The sequence below is a fragment of the Arachis hypogaea genome, chromosome 12 (genome assembly GCF_003086295.3).
Source record: "Arachis hypogaea cultivar Tifrunner chromosome 12, arahy.Tifrunner.gnm2.J5K5, whole genome shotgun sequence".
Lineage (NCBI taxonomy): Eukaryota > Viridiplantae > Streptophyta > Magnoliopsida > Fabales > Fabaceae > Arachis > Arachis hypogaea.
Window position 1 is genome coordinate 60,434,911 of NC_092047.1, and position 16,545 is coordinate 60,451,455.

At 31.0% G+C, this 16,545-nt stretch overlaps 1 protein-coding gene and 1 long non-coding RNA gene across 3 annotated transcripts; one reads left to right on the forward strand and one right to left on the reverse strand.

Moving 5' to 3' along the window:
* Positions 1 to 197: 197 nt before the first annotated feature.
* Positions 198 to 7,508, reverse strand: LOC112727431 (putative lipase ROG1). The gene is made up of 11 exons (XM_025777167.3): positions 6,990 to 7,508; positions 6,651 to 6,718; positions 6,333 to 6,403; positions 5,353 to 5,586; positions 3,374 to 3,537; positions 3,239 to 3,294; positions 3,011 to 3,063; positions 2,812 to 2,926; positions 770 to 867; positions 510 to 637; positions 198 to 417 (listed from the first exon to the last, which is right to left on the reverse strand). The coding sequence occupies exons 1-10, from the start codon at positions 7,112 to 7,114 to the stop codon at positions 566 to 568; spliced, it is 1,056 nt and encodes a 351-aa protein (XP_025632952.1). The 5' UTR covers positions 7,115 to 7,508; the 3' UTR covers positions 198 to 417; positions 510 to 565.
* A 3,452-nt stretch (positions 7,509 to 10,960) lies between these two features.
* On the forward strand, positions 10,961 to 14,785 carry LOC112727432 (uncharacterized). 2 transcript variants are annotated; one of them, XR_011868503.1, is made up of 5 exons: positions 10,961 to 11,355; positions 12,608 to 12,669; positions 13,405 to 13,530; positions 13,775 to 13,858; positions 14,332 to 14,785. It is a non-coding gene; the product is annotated as an uncharacterized lncRNA (long non-coding RNA). The 2 variants fall into 2 exon arrangements; XR_011868504.1 differs by lacking the exon at positions 14,332 to 14,785 and adding an exon at positions 13,968 to 14,104 and having other exon boundaries at positions 10,971 to 11,355.
* The last annotated feature ends 1,760 nt before the right edge of the window (positions 14,786 to 16,545 follow it).

Sequence of the window (16,545 nt, forward strand, 5' to 3'; positions counted from 1 at the left end):
TTTCTTCCTGTTTCAGCATTTAGAAGGATATGGTATGCACTAACTGAACTCCACATGTCTTCCCGATTCTCAAGACGCTAGGTTAGTGAGCAGATGAATATGACCCAACTCGCACACTATATTTGTTTATCAGGTTCTGATTTTTTAAAAGCATTTTAGAAACCCGGTATTTAATCACTTTCAGAAAAGCCGATCAGTTTAAGAACTAATTTGTTTAATATCGGTCTGCTTTGGTTTGGTTATGGTTAAATACATGTAAACACGTAATGCTTTGTGGGATATAAATATGGCATCTACTTTACATATACATACATATTTTATACATAGTCAAGAATTATACATAGCCAAAACTTTAACTGCTGCTTCACCTAAAACAAATAAAGAACTTACAGGGACGTCATGACCAATGCTTCCACCCTGCAACCAATTCATTTTCAGGTTTAAATTAATATTAGCATCATTGCATCAATAAGATTTAGCTATGGCTAGCTGAACATTTCTAGACCTACCTGTGCAAAATGTATAAGGCTAAGTGGGAAACACATAACTCTACGGACAAATGGATTTATGTAAGAAAATGATCAATCATGTGCTGTATGACATCTGCGCCTTCTATGTGTGAGCTTCGGTCTTTGACCTGTAAAATAGCAATTTTAAACTATGATGGACAAGTGCAAGTTAAAGGATCTATGCCAAAGAAATATAGTCGGGTTTAAAATGAAATACTGCTATAATAATCGACAAGCATAGTGGACTGCGAAACACAAACCTGTATAACACTATGCGCAGCAAACCTCTGTCTGCTACTGTGGAAGCTAACATCTACTTTTTCCCAAGACACACGGGATAAGCCTGTTACAAGCTCCTCTGCAAGCATTCATTCCAGTTACAATCTTGTAATTTGGAGAAATGTAAAGATGCATGAAAGCACACAAGTGACACGATTTTCCAAATTCAAGGATAATTACGAAACCTTGTCCCTCAAGTGGGCCTGGCTAATACCACTGAATGTCTAATAAATTTGGGTTCTTCAAAAAGAATTATTCAACAGAACTAGACACTCAGATCAAGACCAAATTTTAGTGGTCCCACTTATCATAGCTCCAATAAATCTTTAAGGGATAAACACACGTTTGTGAATGTCCATTAATGTTATTCAAGAAATTTACATTTATTGAAATATTTAGGGTGTACTAAATAGTTTGCTTTCTTATTTTCACAAACCAAAAATGAATTTGAAAACATGCTAGGTTAAAAACTTTAGGTAATGATTTCTGGAAATATTTTCTGAAGAGAGAAATATTGAAAACACATTTTGAATTTCCATTGTTTTCATTTTTAAGTCTCTGAAATTGAATATGTTCTTATCAGAAACTTCCTTTCACTTTTTGCGTTTTGTTAGTAGCTAAGTAGCCCTCTTTTACTGGCACGACATCAGTGAAGAAGACAAGAAGTATACTTTACCCTTTTATTACTAGTTAGTTTAGTGAAAATTCATAATATTATAAGTATTTAACTATATATTATTTTGCATTGTAAATATGCAATTTGTATAAATTTTAGATTAGGTTTTGTTTTAATTATATATTATATCATGTGTACATTATATAGGCATGATGTGTTACTAGATACTACTTTTGTCTATTTTAATTTTTATTTGTACAATTTTATTTCATTAATATTGAAATAGACACTATTTAAATAAATTATAAAAATTTATATTCACAAATGAAATTAGGAAATATAATATATTATTTTTTATTTTTATGAAAAGAATATATATTTTATAATTTATAAACACATAATCTTATTTTTGTTAATTTGATTTTGAAATTACAATTTGAACATAGATCAACCAAACATATTTTCAGTGTCCTATTAATTTAAAACAAAATCTACTTTGACAAATGCTCACATTTCCTAAACTTTGAAAATTTTGAAGTAAGAATCATTTTAGGAAGATGAAATCAGGAAATATTTTCAAAACCAATCAGCTCTAATATTCATAAACAATTATTTATTTCAGAAGATCATTAGATGAGGCAACAAGAAAATGGATTTTCATTAAATAAGCAATGCAATACGATTCTATTTGGAATTGAACATGGACAAAGCAAATCTGCAAATGTCATTCAATAAACAAACGGATATCAGTTAATCATATTCCTAGTATTCAAGTAGTATTGATTCACCAATGATAAGAAGAGAGTGGCCAAGTGTTAGAATATGCAGTATCAGCAGAACACGAATAGAGGAAGTAGTATAGAATTATAGAAGAGTAGGAGAGAGTAGAAGAGACTGGAACAGAAACACAGGAGCCGGAGGATATCAAAGGTGATACTCTCCCACTCTGAGATTTCATTGAAAAACTAAGTACTGAAAAGGAAGGAAACGAGGTAGCATTCAAGAGGCTACTACCCTCTCCTTTCTTTTCCCTCCTGATTCTTCAACCCCCCCTCCCCCCCCTTCTTCTTTTTTCTCTTTTTTTTTCTATTTCTTCTGTACACTCTCAATCTTGTCTCCTATAGCAGAATTCATCCTCACTCGTGCCCTCCCCAATAAGTTTTCCAGATGTCCTATTTGTTACCTCAGATGGTCCCATTCTATTGTAAATAAAAGGCAAAGGAGCTATTTTACCACTTTCTTCTCTAACTAACTAAACTGCTTCTTTCCCTTCATTCTTGTTTTCTTTATTTGGGTACTTAACACCTAGCAATGCATGCAAGGCAATTCGTATTCGAACATACAAACCAACTACAACAGGTATGGAAAACACTACTATCTATTGTGAAACAAACAGTGGATACACACCTTCTATCTTGTCAGAGCCATTATCTTCTGCCGACTCATACTGGTTAGCATCTAAAGCTTTGCAGTGCTCTTCATACACAACATGTGGATATTTTTCATTCAGTGATTCCTCCCACTGCAAATAAATATTTGAGTCACTGCATAGAAGCAGAGGATCTGTTGAGCCCGATAGCAATACAAAAGGCATGCCAGGAAGTACCTTTGGGAGTTCACTATCACGTCTAATGGATGATGTTCTCCAGCCAACAATATCTAAAACCTTTATAAGGGAAAACAAACCTTTATAAGGGAAAACAAAATATGAAAGGTTCTTGTGTGTGTGTGTGTGTGACAGTGTGTGTGTGTGTGTGTGTGTGTGTGTGTGTGTGTGTGTGAGAGAGAGAGAGAGAGAGAGAGAGAGAGAGAGAGGAGCAATTATAAAGGATACGATCATATCCCACATTTGAATAAACAACCCGGCGTTTGAAAGCACGCAATGCAGACCTGCATAAAGTAAAAAAAATCATCCGACAGGTACGATGATAGATCAAAGGAAACTGATACAAGGTTGCAACAAACATACATGAAATAACATCCATCACAATCTTCAACCATGCGTTTAAGCAATGGAGGTTTTCCTCCATCATCATCTACTAGGAAAAGATGCTGACCTGTCCTCCTAAAAATCCAATGAATAACACAACTTGCAAGTTTCTCAAAGGCAATTACGCCAAAAAGAAATGGAACCTGAAATTTAAAATCCAATTAACATATTTATATCCCAAAAAGATGCAATTACTCTATGTTCATCAATAACTTTATGGACGTTCTCATGTTGAGTTCTTAATTGAAATTTCAAGATGGAAACTTTTGATGAAGCTGAACATATATGCAGCACTCTAGAAGAACACATTCATAACAATCTCTCAAGTGAAGTACATAAATAAAGTCCATTTTGTCCACTTCTAAGTGTCCCTTAAGATTCCTTTTTGATTTGATACCCATGGACTGAACAAAAATATGCTCTATGACAAAACTCCGTATGGCATCCATTGATTCATGCAGTCAACTCCATATATTGGAAAAATGCTTTGTTTATGTTGACATTTTAACAAACCATCAATTTCCCTATTTTTTTAGAAAGAAAAAAGAAAAAGAAATTACCCTTTCCCATTCAGGCAATAAGAGAAGAAACATGAGATGGTATATGGATAAAAATGAGTAAATAAAAAGAAATAAGGTAATATACTCCAAAGAGATGTTTTTGGATACTCTCCCCAAAATATCAAAATATGGTTCTAGGCCATATGGTTTGATGGCATCTCAATCTTTCTACAAAAACATTAATGAGATTAGAAAATGGATTCAGATAGTGATTCAAAATGGAGTGGGAAGGAAGATAAACCATTATATTCTAGACAAGTATAATTCCAGTAAATGCATCAAGTTCCTTTTCACCCACTTTACACTAACATTTTTCAGTTGTTGGATGATGACAGAGAATTTGAGAAATTGGCAGACAATAAATCAATCATCCAAGCTATCTGGTTCAACAACCAAATCCAGAAGACAATTAAACTGAGAGAATGTAAATTAGAGGGAAGACATGACCTTGTTCTTAGGAAAAGTTATATAGGAATTTGTTATGTACTTAAAAGGAAATCGAAAATCACAACCTAAAAGTTAGCCATTAATGGGGAAGAACCACTCCTTAAATACACATCAAGCATTCCATACTATTCCATGTGGGACTATGGGCACCGCATTATTACCATGTCCCTAATAGTACACCACCCTTGCAAAGCCGACATTCTCAGTGACTTTCCTCTATCGACACTAATCCAGCGGTAACAACTCAGCTATCGGCTATCAATATCTGGTATTGACCTTTATCCAGCCTATAGATATTTTCATGGTACCAACAACTTGGGCTCTAATACCATTGTTAAGTAACTAAGGAAAACAAACAATTGAAGGGAACAAACCACTCTCATTAGATACAACATCAAACATCCCATTAATCTCATACTACTCAACCGGGGACTTTGGACAAGAGGGCATCCCATAATACCCAAGCTCCAAAAAGAACCATTACACTGGCACTCTTTTTCGTATCTAAGAAAAATTATACTAGGTGATTTAACGTATAAACAAAGAAGTTGGTGCTAGCCAACTACAGCCTCAAAATAAGCAAAGAATTCCGATTATATTTGCACTCGACATAAATATACCACATGTAAAGTCTCATGGTCACCCCCTCCCACTCTGGTAATGGATCCTCTTGGGGCAACTTTCAGAGCGGAATTAACAGATTTGGTTGCCATTTAGGCAACATATAGGTAGGGTTATACATATCGTAGTATTAGCTTCTATTGGATGTTCTACAGATGGACTTTTAAGCAGGTGTTATTTTGGTAGATATGCAGCAAAATCAACATGCCTTGCTAAATGCCTTAATCTCTTAGGAATTTTCTTTCCATATTGAGAAAATAAAAAATAAAATAAATAATTGCTTTTCTACTCTAAAGAGGTCAATTTTGAATTTTGGATACTTTGTTGTACCTGCTTATTGCCTCTTGATCCCAGATGAGGTGTAGCAACTGTAATGAAATTGATAGCCTCCAAACCACACAATTTACCGGCTGAGTCCTCCTTTCTTTGTTTATCGCCATTATCTTCTCTTTCAGGTGGCCTATATAACTTTCCAATTGCATATCTTGCCACTAGTCCTCCCACTGAATGTGCGACGAAAGATATCTTACGCATATTTGGCTTTCTTCTAACCACTTCACGGACCTAAAAAATAGATGTGTTGTTAACAGCAACACCAATTATAAATTCAATGCCAAGATAGACATACCACATACATGTGTAGAAAGTAATGATCTCAAATATCATATCACACATAATACACAGATCTGTTTGAAGCAAAATCATCATATGAAAATTGTCCATGTCGAGTATGCATGTGATATTAACTTATCAGCTTTCTTGCTTGATATAATGGATAGACTGAAATTCGTTTCTCCAAATTTACGATGACAGATTTGCAGCCTAAAACATGAGAACATAAAATATCCCATGATTCATGCAAAGGAACACTTCCTCTTTAATTTTCATTCATGAGAATTTTATGAATGTTTCACAAAGTAAACTTTGATTACGGTGTACTTATGAGTTCCATTCTAGAAGGAAAGGGAGGGAAGAAGTTGGTAGAGTAAAATGGACTCCTGAGACACCTTCCCTTTCCTCATCTTTCCAAAATAAAACTCACAACCGCAGCATTAGGTTATGAAATATCAGAGGAATGGAGAGATGCATAATCAACTGCAATATAGTTGATATTATAAATGAAAATGGAATTGTCCCAACACCATTTCTTACCATCGAATTCTAAACATAATATTTATAATGTCTAATAATTTTAACGATGCCAGTTTTGGGATATATAGTCTCTGGTATTTAACATTATAAAATCAGGGGTAGTTCACTTTCAAATGAAACACTAATTCAAAAAGAAAACGTGTTATGTAGTTACTAACCTCCTCTGCCAATCGCTCTCCCATTACATCTACACCATCTAGTGTCAGCTTAGACACATTTCTTTCGCTACCTGGGTTTTAAGGAAATAGTTGAAAATTAAAATCAAGCACAGTGCATAATATTTCAAGACAAGTCTTGTCTCCCGAAATTCATAAAAAATGAGACTAAAGGATTATCTTTTTTAGGCTTTTGGTGTCTAGACTAGAGGAATATCTTATACTAGAAAAACAAGCTCTTATCATCATCATTAAAAAGCTTTTGAAAGTAAATAAGTAATAATAATATATCATCGGAAGCAAAGGGTTCTTAGTTCTTACAGTGAACAAACACTTCATCAGGAAGCTCTTGAACAAACTGCTCTGCAGCGAACTTCCAATCCGTTGCACTGCATCAAAAGACCGTCGAATTCAAAACATGAATTATGTAATGAAAAAATTAAACAAAAAAAGAAAAAGATATATCAAGCAACAAAAGTTATCAATTCACAACATCTCAAAATTCCAATTGAGTGCCACAACGTAAAGCCTTCAAACTTTTCACATATGAACATCGAAACAAACGCAATCGAGAAGTGTCACTACAAAAACGATCGGTGTTTCATAGATTTACAATAAAAAAAGGAACTGAATAGAAAAAGAAAAAAAATTCGATCACACCTTCCGAGAATTCCATTGACCATGACAACGAGATGATCAGCGGAGGAAGAATCCGAAGATCTGGAGCTCCACACGTCGCGGCTTCCATCGACGGACTCCGATGTGCACACCTCGTTCTTCTCCATAGGGTTTAACAAACGAGGGTTCACTTGGCCAAACTCGCTCGCACAGAAACCGCAACTCGGGAAGCGGAAACGAGGTTCCGACAGCGCAGAAGATCAAGAAAAGAAGCAACTGAAGTTGTTCCCGGTAATAGAATTTTCTCGAGACAACGGAAGAGAAAGTGCGAGAAATGGAAAAAGAGAATCCCGAGAAGAACTTGTTAGGATTTTATTCGGATTGCATTTAAAGGAAGAAATAATGGTTACTTGGTTAGTTGGGAGCGATAGAAACCCCAAAGCGAACTAAGAATGCTTTTTAATTCTTAAATAAAAATAAAAATAAAAATAATAAATCTATCTACTTTTCTATCTATCCATCATTCCATCTCTATTATAGGAAGTTAGGAATTAGTGTAAAGCCTGTCCGTACAGTGAGTGTCTGTTTAGATTACAGTTTATAAATAAAAATTTGTATAGAATTAATTTTGTAAACTTGATTTTGATGAAAAATAAATTTGTATTAACTATAATTTATATTTGACAATTTTTGTATCAAAATAAATTATAATAAAATAAATATTATTTGAATTATATTACTCAAAATCATTTTTAAATGAAAAATTACTAAAAAAATATTAATTTAAATAATTTTTTATATTATCCTATTATTTTACTTTAGATATTTAAATAAATCTTATTAAAAAATATTATTTTATAATAAAATAAAAATTTACTTATTAAATTAAAGTAATATAAAAATTGATAAAATATATTTTAATACATAAAAACATTAATAAATATTAAATTTTTTTACACTAATAAATATTAAATTTTATTTTTACCGAAGATAGGAAATTTGAACTCGCGATCTCTTAGGTCAGTATGGGAAGACTATGCCATTTGAGTTATAATTCATTGGCCTAATAAATATTAAATTAAAAAAGATAAAACACTAATAAAATACATAAAAAATAATAAAAAATATCATAAAAAAATTCATATGAATTAAAAAATAATAAAAAAGCAGAACACTAAAAAAATAATATAAAAAATATTTATTATATAAATAAAATAAATACAATAAAAAATAAAAATATAAAAGAGAGTATTATACATTTTATAATGCCAAATAAAAAGAAAATGTTCTATAATTTTTTTAGTACGGTTAGTACTTTTTAATTTAGTATCATTTTAGACTATAAATTTTTATTATTTATGACTTTTTTGTTACTTATAACTAGTATACAATAAAAACGAAAATAAAGTATAGTGAGAAGTACAATAAAAACGAAAAAAAATTCATACAAACATAGTATAAAATAATTACAACCAACAACATATATTATATGAATAAAAAATTTACAATAAAAAGTAAATAAAATTTATATGAATAAAATTAAATAAAAAAAATTAAAAATTTTATACACAACATAAATATAGTATAATAAAAGATAGAAAAAAAGAATTTATACAAACAAAAAATAATAAAAACATCATAAAAATTAATAAAAATAAGAATTTATATTAACAATAGTTGTCATATGAATAAAAAAATATAATAAAAATATAACACAGAACACTAAAAAATCATATAAAAAATATTTTATCATATAAATAAAAAAAATATAATAAAAAAATCAAAATCAAAATATAAAAGAAAGTACTAAAAATAATAAAAAATTAAAATTTTTACCTGAGCAGTGATTGAAACAAATCTAAAAAATTTTGATGAAAAAAAAATTTTGAAACGAAGAACATACACAAAGAATTGTGAAATTTATATGGTTACTTGCATCCTTCTTATAAAAGAAAATGAAGGGTAAAGTTGGTAGAAAAGAAAAAAATTTCTCACCTAGAATCAGCCTTCTTAACGTGAATGCAGAACCTAAAATTTTTTACTTCACGTGAACGTACGTTCAGAGGTGAAAGTACTTCTGGATTTTAGAGTTTCAAAAAATTGTCAAACATAAAAATGGAACATTCAAGTCATTCTGACGGGCTTCTCTCTTCCCCAACGAAAACCCAAAACACATCCTAAGTAGTTATGTTAATTATTAAGAGATCAATATATATTTATTGAAAGAATTAATTTATTTATTATATAAATAGATTAAGTAATTAATTTTTTTGTTACATTAATATTTAATCTGATTAAAAAATTTAATATATAAATAAATATTCTCCACATACAAGTCATTTTTCGATACAAGTCCATACAAGTCTCTTTAACCAAATTCACCTCACGCCCCATTATCTAACTAACTTTTCAATCAACGCGCGAATATATAACTGCCTTTTTTGAAAGGATTTCATTTCCATTTTCAAATTTTCTCAGCATTTTGGATCTATATTTTCTTCCATCTCTGCGTTTCTCTTCGTTCGTTCTCTACGTTCTCTTTCTTAATTTTTTGCGATTTTCTTCGTTCTCTATGTTTTTAAAATCAAGCTCTGAAATCAGTTTCGAATAGTTATCTCGTTGTTGAAGATAATAAATTCAAGTTCAAATTGTTAATTTAACCAGAGCGAAGTAGATTATTATTTTGAATCCAATCTAGTGGCTGAGGTGTGTTCGATTCTAGTTAATGTTTTCATTAATAGTTTATGATTCTGTAAGTGAATAATATTGTTTTTGTTTGTAAAAATTATTGTTCATTGTTGATGGTTTAAATTGAATGTAATGTAGGAGTTTTGCATTAAAGAAAATGTTTTTGTGTATTTGCAGCAAATTTCAGTGTAAAACTAAGATATTTATGTGTATTGTTTAAGAATTTCTGGTGTATGTGCGTTGATAAATTCTGTATAATTGAAAACTCTTTTTCTCCCTCCTCCTCATCTTCTATTCTTCTTCTTTTTTTCTTATTCATCTTTTTTTTTTCTTATTTTATCTTCTCAAGTTTTTTCTTGTTTTACTCTCTTAACAAGAATAAAAATAAAAAAAATCATACAAAGAAGAAGATGAAACACATAATGCTGCAAAATTACTTAGATAAGAATGAACTTACATTCATTCAACTAAAAAAAAGAAAGAAATAAGGAAAAGAAGAAGAAGAAAAAAAAGGCAGCATTAAAGGAAATATTTTTGTATATTTGCAACTAATTTCGGTGTAAAACTAAGATATTTATGTGTATTGTTTAAGAATTTTTGGTGTTGTGTACTGATAAGTTCTGCATAATTCAAAACTATTTCTCTTCACTACAAGAAAAAACGTATTTATCGACGCAAAAAATCGACGGCTATCTCTCCCGTCGATATTTTTTGACAGCCTGCTGTCGATATTTTAAAAAAAATAATTAAAAATAAAACAATAAAATCGACGGCTAAGTCGTCGATTTTTTTTATGATGCATTAACCTCCCCACTATTATCGTCACATTGTCGACGAGTCGTCACATTGTCGACGAGTCTGGAACTAAAAATACTTTTATTTTAAAATCGACGAACATGTTGTCTATTTTATTATTTAAAATATCGACAACATTATCGTCAATAAATTTGAACAGTCTAGATCGCTTTCTAAGACAAATGGATGGTGTAGATTTACTGCATAAAATAGACGGTTAGGGTGTTGCTTTTTTTCAAATTAAAATCGACAAAGATGACGTCTATTTTATTATTTAAAATATCGACAACAACTCCGTCGATAAATTTGAATGTTCTAGATTGCTTTCTAAAATCAAATGAACGGTGTAGATTTAGTGCATAAAATAGACGCTTAGGGTGTTGCTTTTTTCAAATTAAAATCATCGTCGTCTATTTTATTATTTAAAATATCGACAACATTGCCGTCGATAACTTTGAACGATCTAGATCACTTTCTAAAATCAAATGAACAGTGTATATTTAATGTATAAAATAGACGTTTAGGGTGCTACTTTCTTTCAAATTAAAATCGACGAATTTGCGGTCGATTTTTATTACTAAAAACCCACCCCGCGTCCAATTCCCGACTCCAAAGTTCAGAAATATAATTCCCCAAATTCACCATTTCATCACCAACACCCAAATCACACCATTTTCAACCGTCATTCTCCGCTGCTGTGGTTGCTCCGTCACGGTTGCGCCGCCGTCGCTCCTCTTGCTCGCGCTGCCGTCGCGCTCTGTTGCTGTCGTGCCGCTGTCGCTCCCCACATTCGCGCTATTGTCACTCCTTTTGCTCGCGCCACCGTCACTTCGCTGCTGCCGTCGCTCCTTCTCTCTGCTGCCACCGTCGCTCTTCCTACTTTGGTCCTTCTCTGCTCTCTCTCAATTGAGCTCACAAGAACCAGGTATCTAAATCTAGAGATCCAAACTATGACCTAAATATCCAATTTTATCCAATCTAGAAATCCAAACTATGAATTCTGCTAAACAAAATAATTATTCAATTGAGGGTGAATAATTGAATATATTAGGAAAGAAAGATTGCATTTCTGCCAAAAATAATTCTCCCTGGTGGATCTAATCTTTGGGCAAGTAAGTAGTGTATGGTTCTCTGGCTATCAATGTAAATTTCATTTTTATCTTGATGAACTTAAATGCTTCTGATCAAGCAATTGAGCCGAAAATCTTGTTCTTACTCATTCTACCATAATATGAACTTAATATGAATTTGTGTATATATCCACTGACACCGAAATTGAGTTGTCTAAGTTTTTGTTTTTCTGGTTCACTTGTTTTTAATATGTGTCTAAGTTCTATGCTAGCAGAAAATAAATTTGTAGTGGGAAGTGGAGCAAAAACTGTTTGTATATGCTACTATGAACAGAAAAACAACTGGTTTGTCCTTGCTTCTTTCATATATTTTATTTTTCCATGCTTATTTCATCCTGGCAATGTAAGTTTTTTCATTTTTCCAGTAATAATAATATATCCTTATCTCGTAGTTGTACAAAAATGAGATTAAATCATATTCTGTAATAATAATATATACTATATGAGCATCAAGTCATAGTCACTATTATAGCAGCACCTACAAAAGATACCATTTTTCAAGAACCATGTGATTTCGAAGTTTAGAAAAAAAAAAAAGAGTTGGGAAGCCTGGTGAGTAAGAAGCACTTAATAAACAATACCATTTTAGATATGAAATTCAAATCAAGGTGATATAATTGATAATTTTTAAATATGAAAAATAAAAGCAAATACCATTGTTGTATAAAACTTTTGACTATCGATCAGTATTGTAAATGCATAAATGGAAGTTGAGTATACATATATTTACCATGATTCCTTTGAGATTGATGGTACTTAGTGTTGGTGTTATAAGTAAAAATTTCTCTAGCTAGTTGAGGCACATAATGGCCAGCATAGCTCTCTCCAGTGATGTAAAGCTCTCTATTTTTATAGCGTGGGAACCTTTCTAGCCATTGGACTACAAATTTCAGAGAGTCTTTTGCTAAAAATATTGATGCAAAAACACGCAAAACATATAAATATGGACCCATTATTAGTCATTGTTAATAGGTGAAATTTAATATATAATTACAATGTAATGTTTGAGAGACATAATTAAACAGAACTTTTCCTTCTCTATTGCAGGGATTGAATCAAGGGCCTAAGAGTAAGATTCCTATTCTTGCAGAGAAAAACTTTACTAGAGGGTAAGCATTAAGCAAAGATGTTAATTGATTATGGTAATAATAGTAAGTCGGAAAGAATTATGAATTGTTAGATACACTTTACTCGTTCTAGGAAAGGTTTTAAGCATAAGCCTTCTTGTTAATTAATTAGCTACAATATTCCTATGTTCAAATATTAACAAGTTTGATTGTACATAGACATTAGCTAAAGGTTATAGGAGTACTTGTCCTAATAATGCATGTTAGATAGCATAGTGGTAGAAAATTGTCCACTTCTATAGAGTAGAGCATGCTATAGAAACTATGATTAAAAGTGGGTCCATTGATAGCATAAGCTAACCAAGGATGAGGTTGAGGTTGCATGCATTTTTAGAGAATTGAAATAGTTAGCTTTCATAAAAGAACAAAGAAATAAAACTCGACTTTTAGATTTTGAATATCACGAATCTGCCTTTTTAATTTGGATGATTCTTACTGATAAAACTAATGATATTCATTAACAATGTTAAGTATATATGACAAAATAAAGTCCTAGAAATATAAAATATAGATCACTAACTGAAAGGAATAGTGATTAAAAAAAAGATGACCTACTTAGTCCTTGATCCCCATTATTTAAAAGTTTATTATAAATTTTATTATAATAAATTTGAGCATCCTTAGGAAATTTAACTGTGCTTGAATCTTTAGACCTATCAAATAACACTTTGTTTGGAGAGATTCCAACAGAGATTTCAAGTTTAACTTTTCTTGCAGTGTTGAATCTCTCCTTTAATCATTCTTGCTTTGGAGGATCATTCCTCAGCTTGATTTTGTATATGAACAACACGGACAACACAAGTACAGAACTCTAAGGTGGATATCTGCATGATTTCATGAATGGTCGGTAATGAGCATATAAATTTTTATGCCGTCTTTTTTCATATCTAGTATTTTAAGATTTTGTATAAACATGAACTTTGAGCATGGCCTTTGAGCATAACATCATTTATTGAGTATAAGCTCATTGATGAAGAGCAAACACTCATCTCTTATTGCCATTGAGTTGAGCTTTTTTTTGGACATATTTAAATTTAGTGCAGTTTTGCAGTGAAAATATATGGAAAATGTTGTGATTTGGTTTCAGATACATGAAGAGGCTAGGAAGTTTGCATATCAAACAGGGGTTAAGGTGGTTGTTGCTTATGGCGGAGCTCCAATAAACCATTAGGTTTCTTTTCAATTGTTTATCTTTTTTTGGTTCTCTGTTCTTTTTTACCTAGGATTAGTTATGCTACTATTGATGCTATTTTTGATAGATGCTTCAATTTTTGTTGTAGTTGCTCCATTGAATGATCTATGTTCTCCACCTAATGAGATAGGGTATAAGTATTTATGAACTACAATTTCTTTGGAAATGTGAAGATGTGCTAATTAGCCATAAATTACCAATCATAGTTTGAGAGTATTTGGAAATTTTATAAACATGTCACTGTAGCTGGTGTGCTTTTGTTCTTGCTACAAATTTGGCTGAATTGATCCAATTTGTAGGCTAGAGTCTAGATGCTGTATAGCCCATAATGTAATATCTTACTTATCAATGGCAGTATGAACATTTAGTATCTGATATATATATATATATATATATATATATATATATATATATATATATCACTAATAAGTTATGAATTTTCCAACTACAAGATCTTGAGAAGGGGGTGGACATTCTCGTCGCAACTCCTGGAAGACTGGTAGATTTGCTGAAGAGAGCTAGAGTTTCACTTCAGATGATCAGATATCTTGCACTAGATGAGGCAGATAGGATGCTGGATATGGGTTTTGAGCCACAAATAAGGAAGATTGTTGAACAAATGGATATGCCCCCCTCCAGGTGTAAGACAAATTATGCTATTCAGTACCACATTTCCTAAAGAGATACAGGTTAGTTCATTCTTTAAATTTCTGGAAGACCTTTTATCTATGTTAGCAAGATATGCTTCAATGTGGTGAAGTAGAGAGAGAGAGAGAGATCAGTTGTGAACATATCTGAATTATTGTTGTAATTTATGGTTGACATGCAGAGACTAGCCTCCGATTTCTTGTCAAGATACATTTTTCTCGCTGTTATGAGCAAATACATTTGTTTTTATATTTAAAAGTTTATTTGTTTTGTTATCTAATATTCTATATAAATTTTATTTCTATATTTAAAAGTTTATTTGTATAAATTCTTTACTATTTTTCAAATAAAAAAATAATTAAAAAAATATAGCTAATAAAATCGACGGTAACGTTGTCACTTTTTAAATTTAAAATAGACAAAAAAAAAAACAAAATATAGACAAAGAATTTGTCGGTATCTAAATAATTAAATCGACAGCAATTGTGTCGATTTTATTGAATCAAATATCGACAGAAAATGGCGTCGATTTTATATAATAATATCGACGGCAATGTTGTTGATTTTAGTAAGAAGGTAAAGTTATCAAACTCATATTATAGATGAAAATGGTGTCGATTTTATTAAATTATTATCGACGGCTAGGCAAGCCGTCGATTTTATTCGAATTTTGAAAAATTGACAAGCTTAATAGCGACCACCTCCACCGTCCATTTTGCCGTCGATTTTTTCGTCGATTTTAACGATGTTTCTTGTAGTGCTTCCTCCTCTTCATCTTCTGCTACTTCTTCTTCTTCTATTTTTTCATCATCATCACCATTTTCTTCTTTTTTTCCTTATTTATCTTTTCCTTCTTATTTTATCTTCTCAAATTTCCTCTTATTTTACTCTTTTAATAAGAATAAAAACAAAAAAATCAAACAAAGAATAAGAAGAAATACATAATGCTGCAAAATTACTCGGAAGAGGATGAACTTACATTCATTCAATTAAAAGAAAGAAAGAAATACAGAAAAAAAAGAAGAAGAAAAAAATACAGCATTAAAGGAAATATTTTGGTGTATTTGCAGCCAATTTCGTTGTAAAACAAAGATGTTTTATGTGTATTGTTTAAGAATTTTTGGTATATATGTACTGATAAGTTCTGCATAATTCAAAACTCTTTCTCTTCGTCCTCCTCGTCTTCTATTGCTTCTTCTTCTTTTTTCATCATCATCACTATTTTCTTCTTTTTTTTTTCTTTTTCATCTTTTTCTTCTTGTTTTACGTTCTCAAGTTTCTTCTTATTTTACTCTCTTAACAAGAATAAAAACAAAAAAATCAAACAAAAAAGAAGAAGCAACACATAATGCTACAAAAATTACTTGGAAAATGATGAATTTACATTCATTCAACTAAAAGAAAAAATAAATATGAAAAAAATGCAACATTAAAGGAAATATTTTTGTATATTTGCAGCAAATTTTGGTGTAAACTAAAATATTTACGTGTATTTTTTAAGAATTTTCGGTATTTTTGTATTGATAAGTTCTGCATAATTTAAAACTATTCCTCTTCCTCTTCCTTATCTTCTGCTGCTTCTTCTTCTTCATCTTCTTATTTCATTTTCTCATAATTATTTTTGAATTCAGCTTCGAAACTTCCTTCACTTTTCGCGATGATTTTGAGATATTTTTGAGAGATTTTAATCCTTGTTTAAATTTTGAGTGTTGCGATTTTGATTGAGGGAGAGAATTGTTTGTCATAATTATTTTCGCGCTATTCAATAGTTGGAAAAGCCCGTATTTATGCGTAATCTAAACTGAGGGTTGTTTTTGTTGGGTTTGGGCCAACTTGTATGCCAAAAAGACTTGTATGTGTAGTAGGAATGATATATAAAATTTAGAGTAATTTATATTTTTAATATTTTAATTAATATTAATTTGTATTTTTTAATATTTTTTTCAATTAATAATTTTTGCAATATGTTTTAATTAAATTTATAAAAAAAGTTAAATAGATAAATTCATATATGAACA

What these genes read in the sequence shown, in the direction of transcription:
- LOC112727431 (XM_025777167.3), bottom strand. Translation starts at nt 7,114, where the DNA reads ATGGAGAAGAACGAGGTGTGCACATCGGAGTCCGTCGATGGAAGCCGC. An exon ending in GATCAAGAGGCAATAAGCAG is followed by an intron (nt 3,538 to 5,352) that starts GTACAACAAAGT and finishes TTTAAATTTCAG; the next exon opens with GTTCCATTTCTTTTTGGCGT. An exon ending in TTCAAATGTGGGATATGATC is followed by an intron (nt 3,064 to 3,238) that starts GTATCCTTTATA and finishes TAAAGGTTTTAG; the next exon opens with ATATTGTTGGCTGGAGAACA.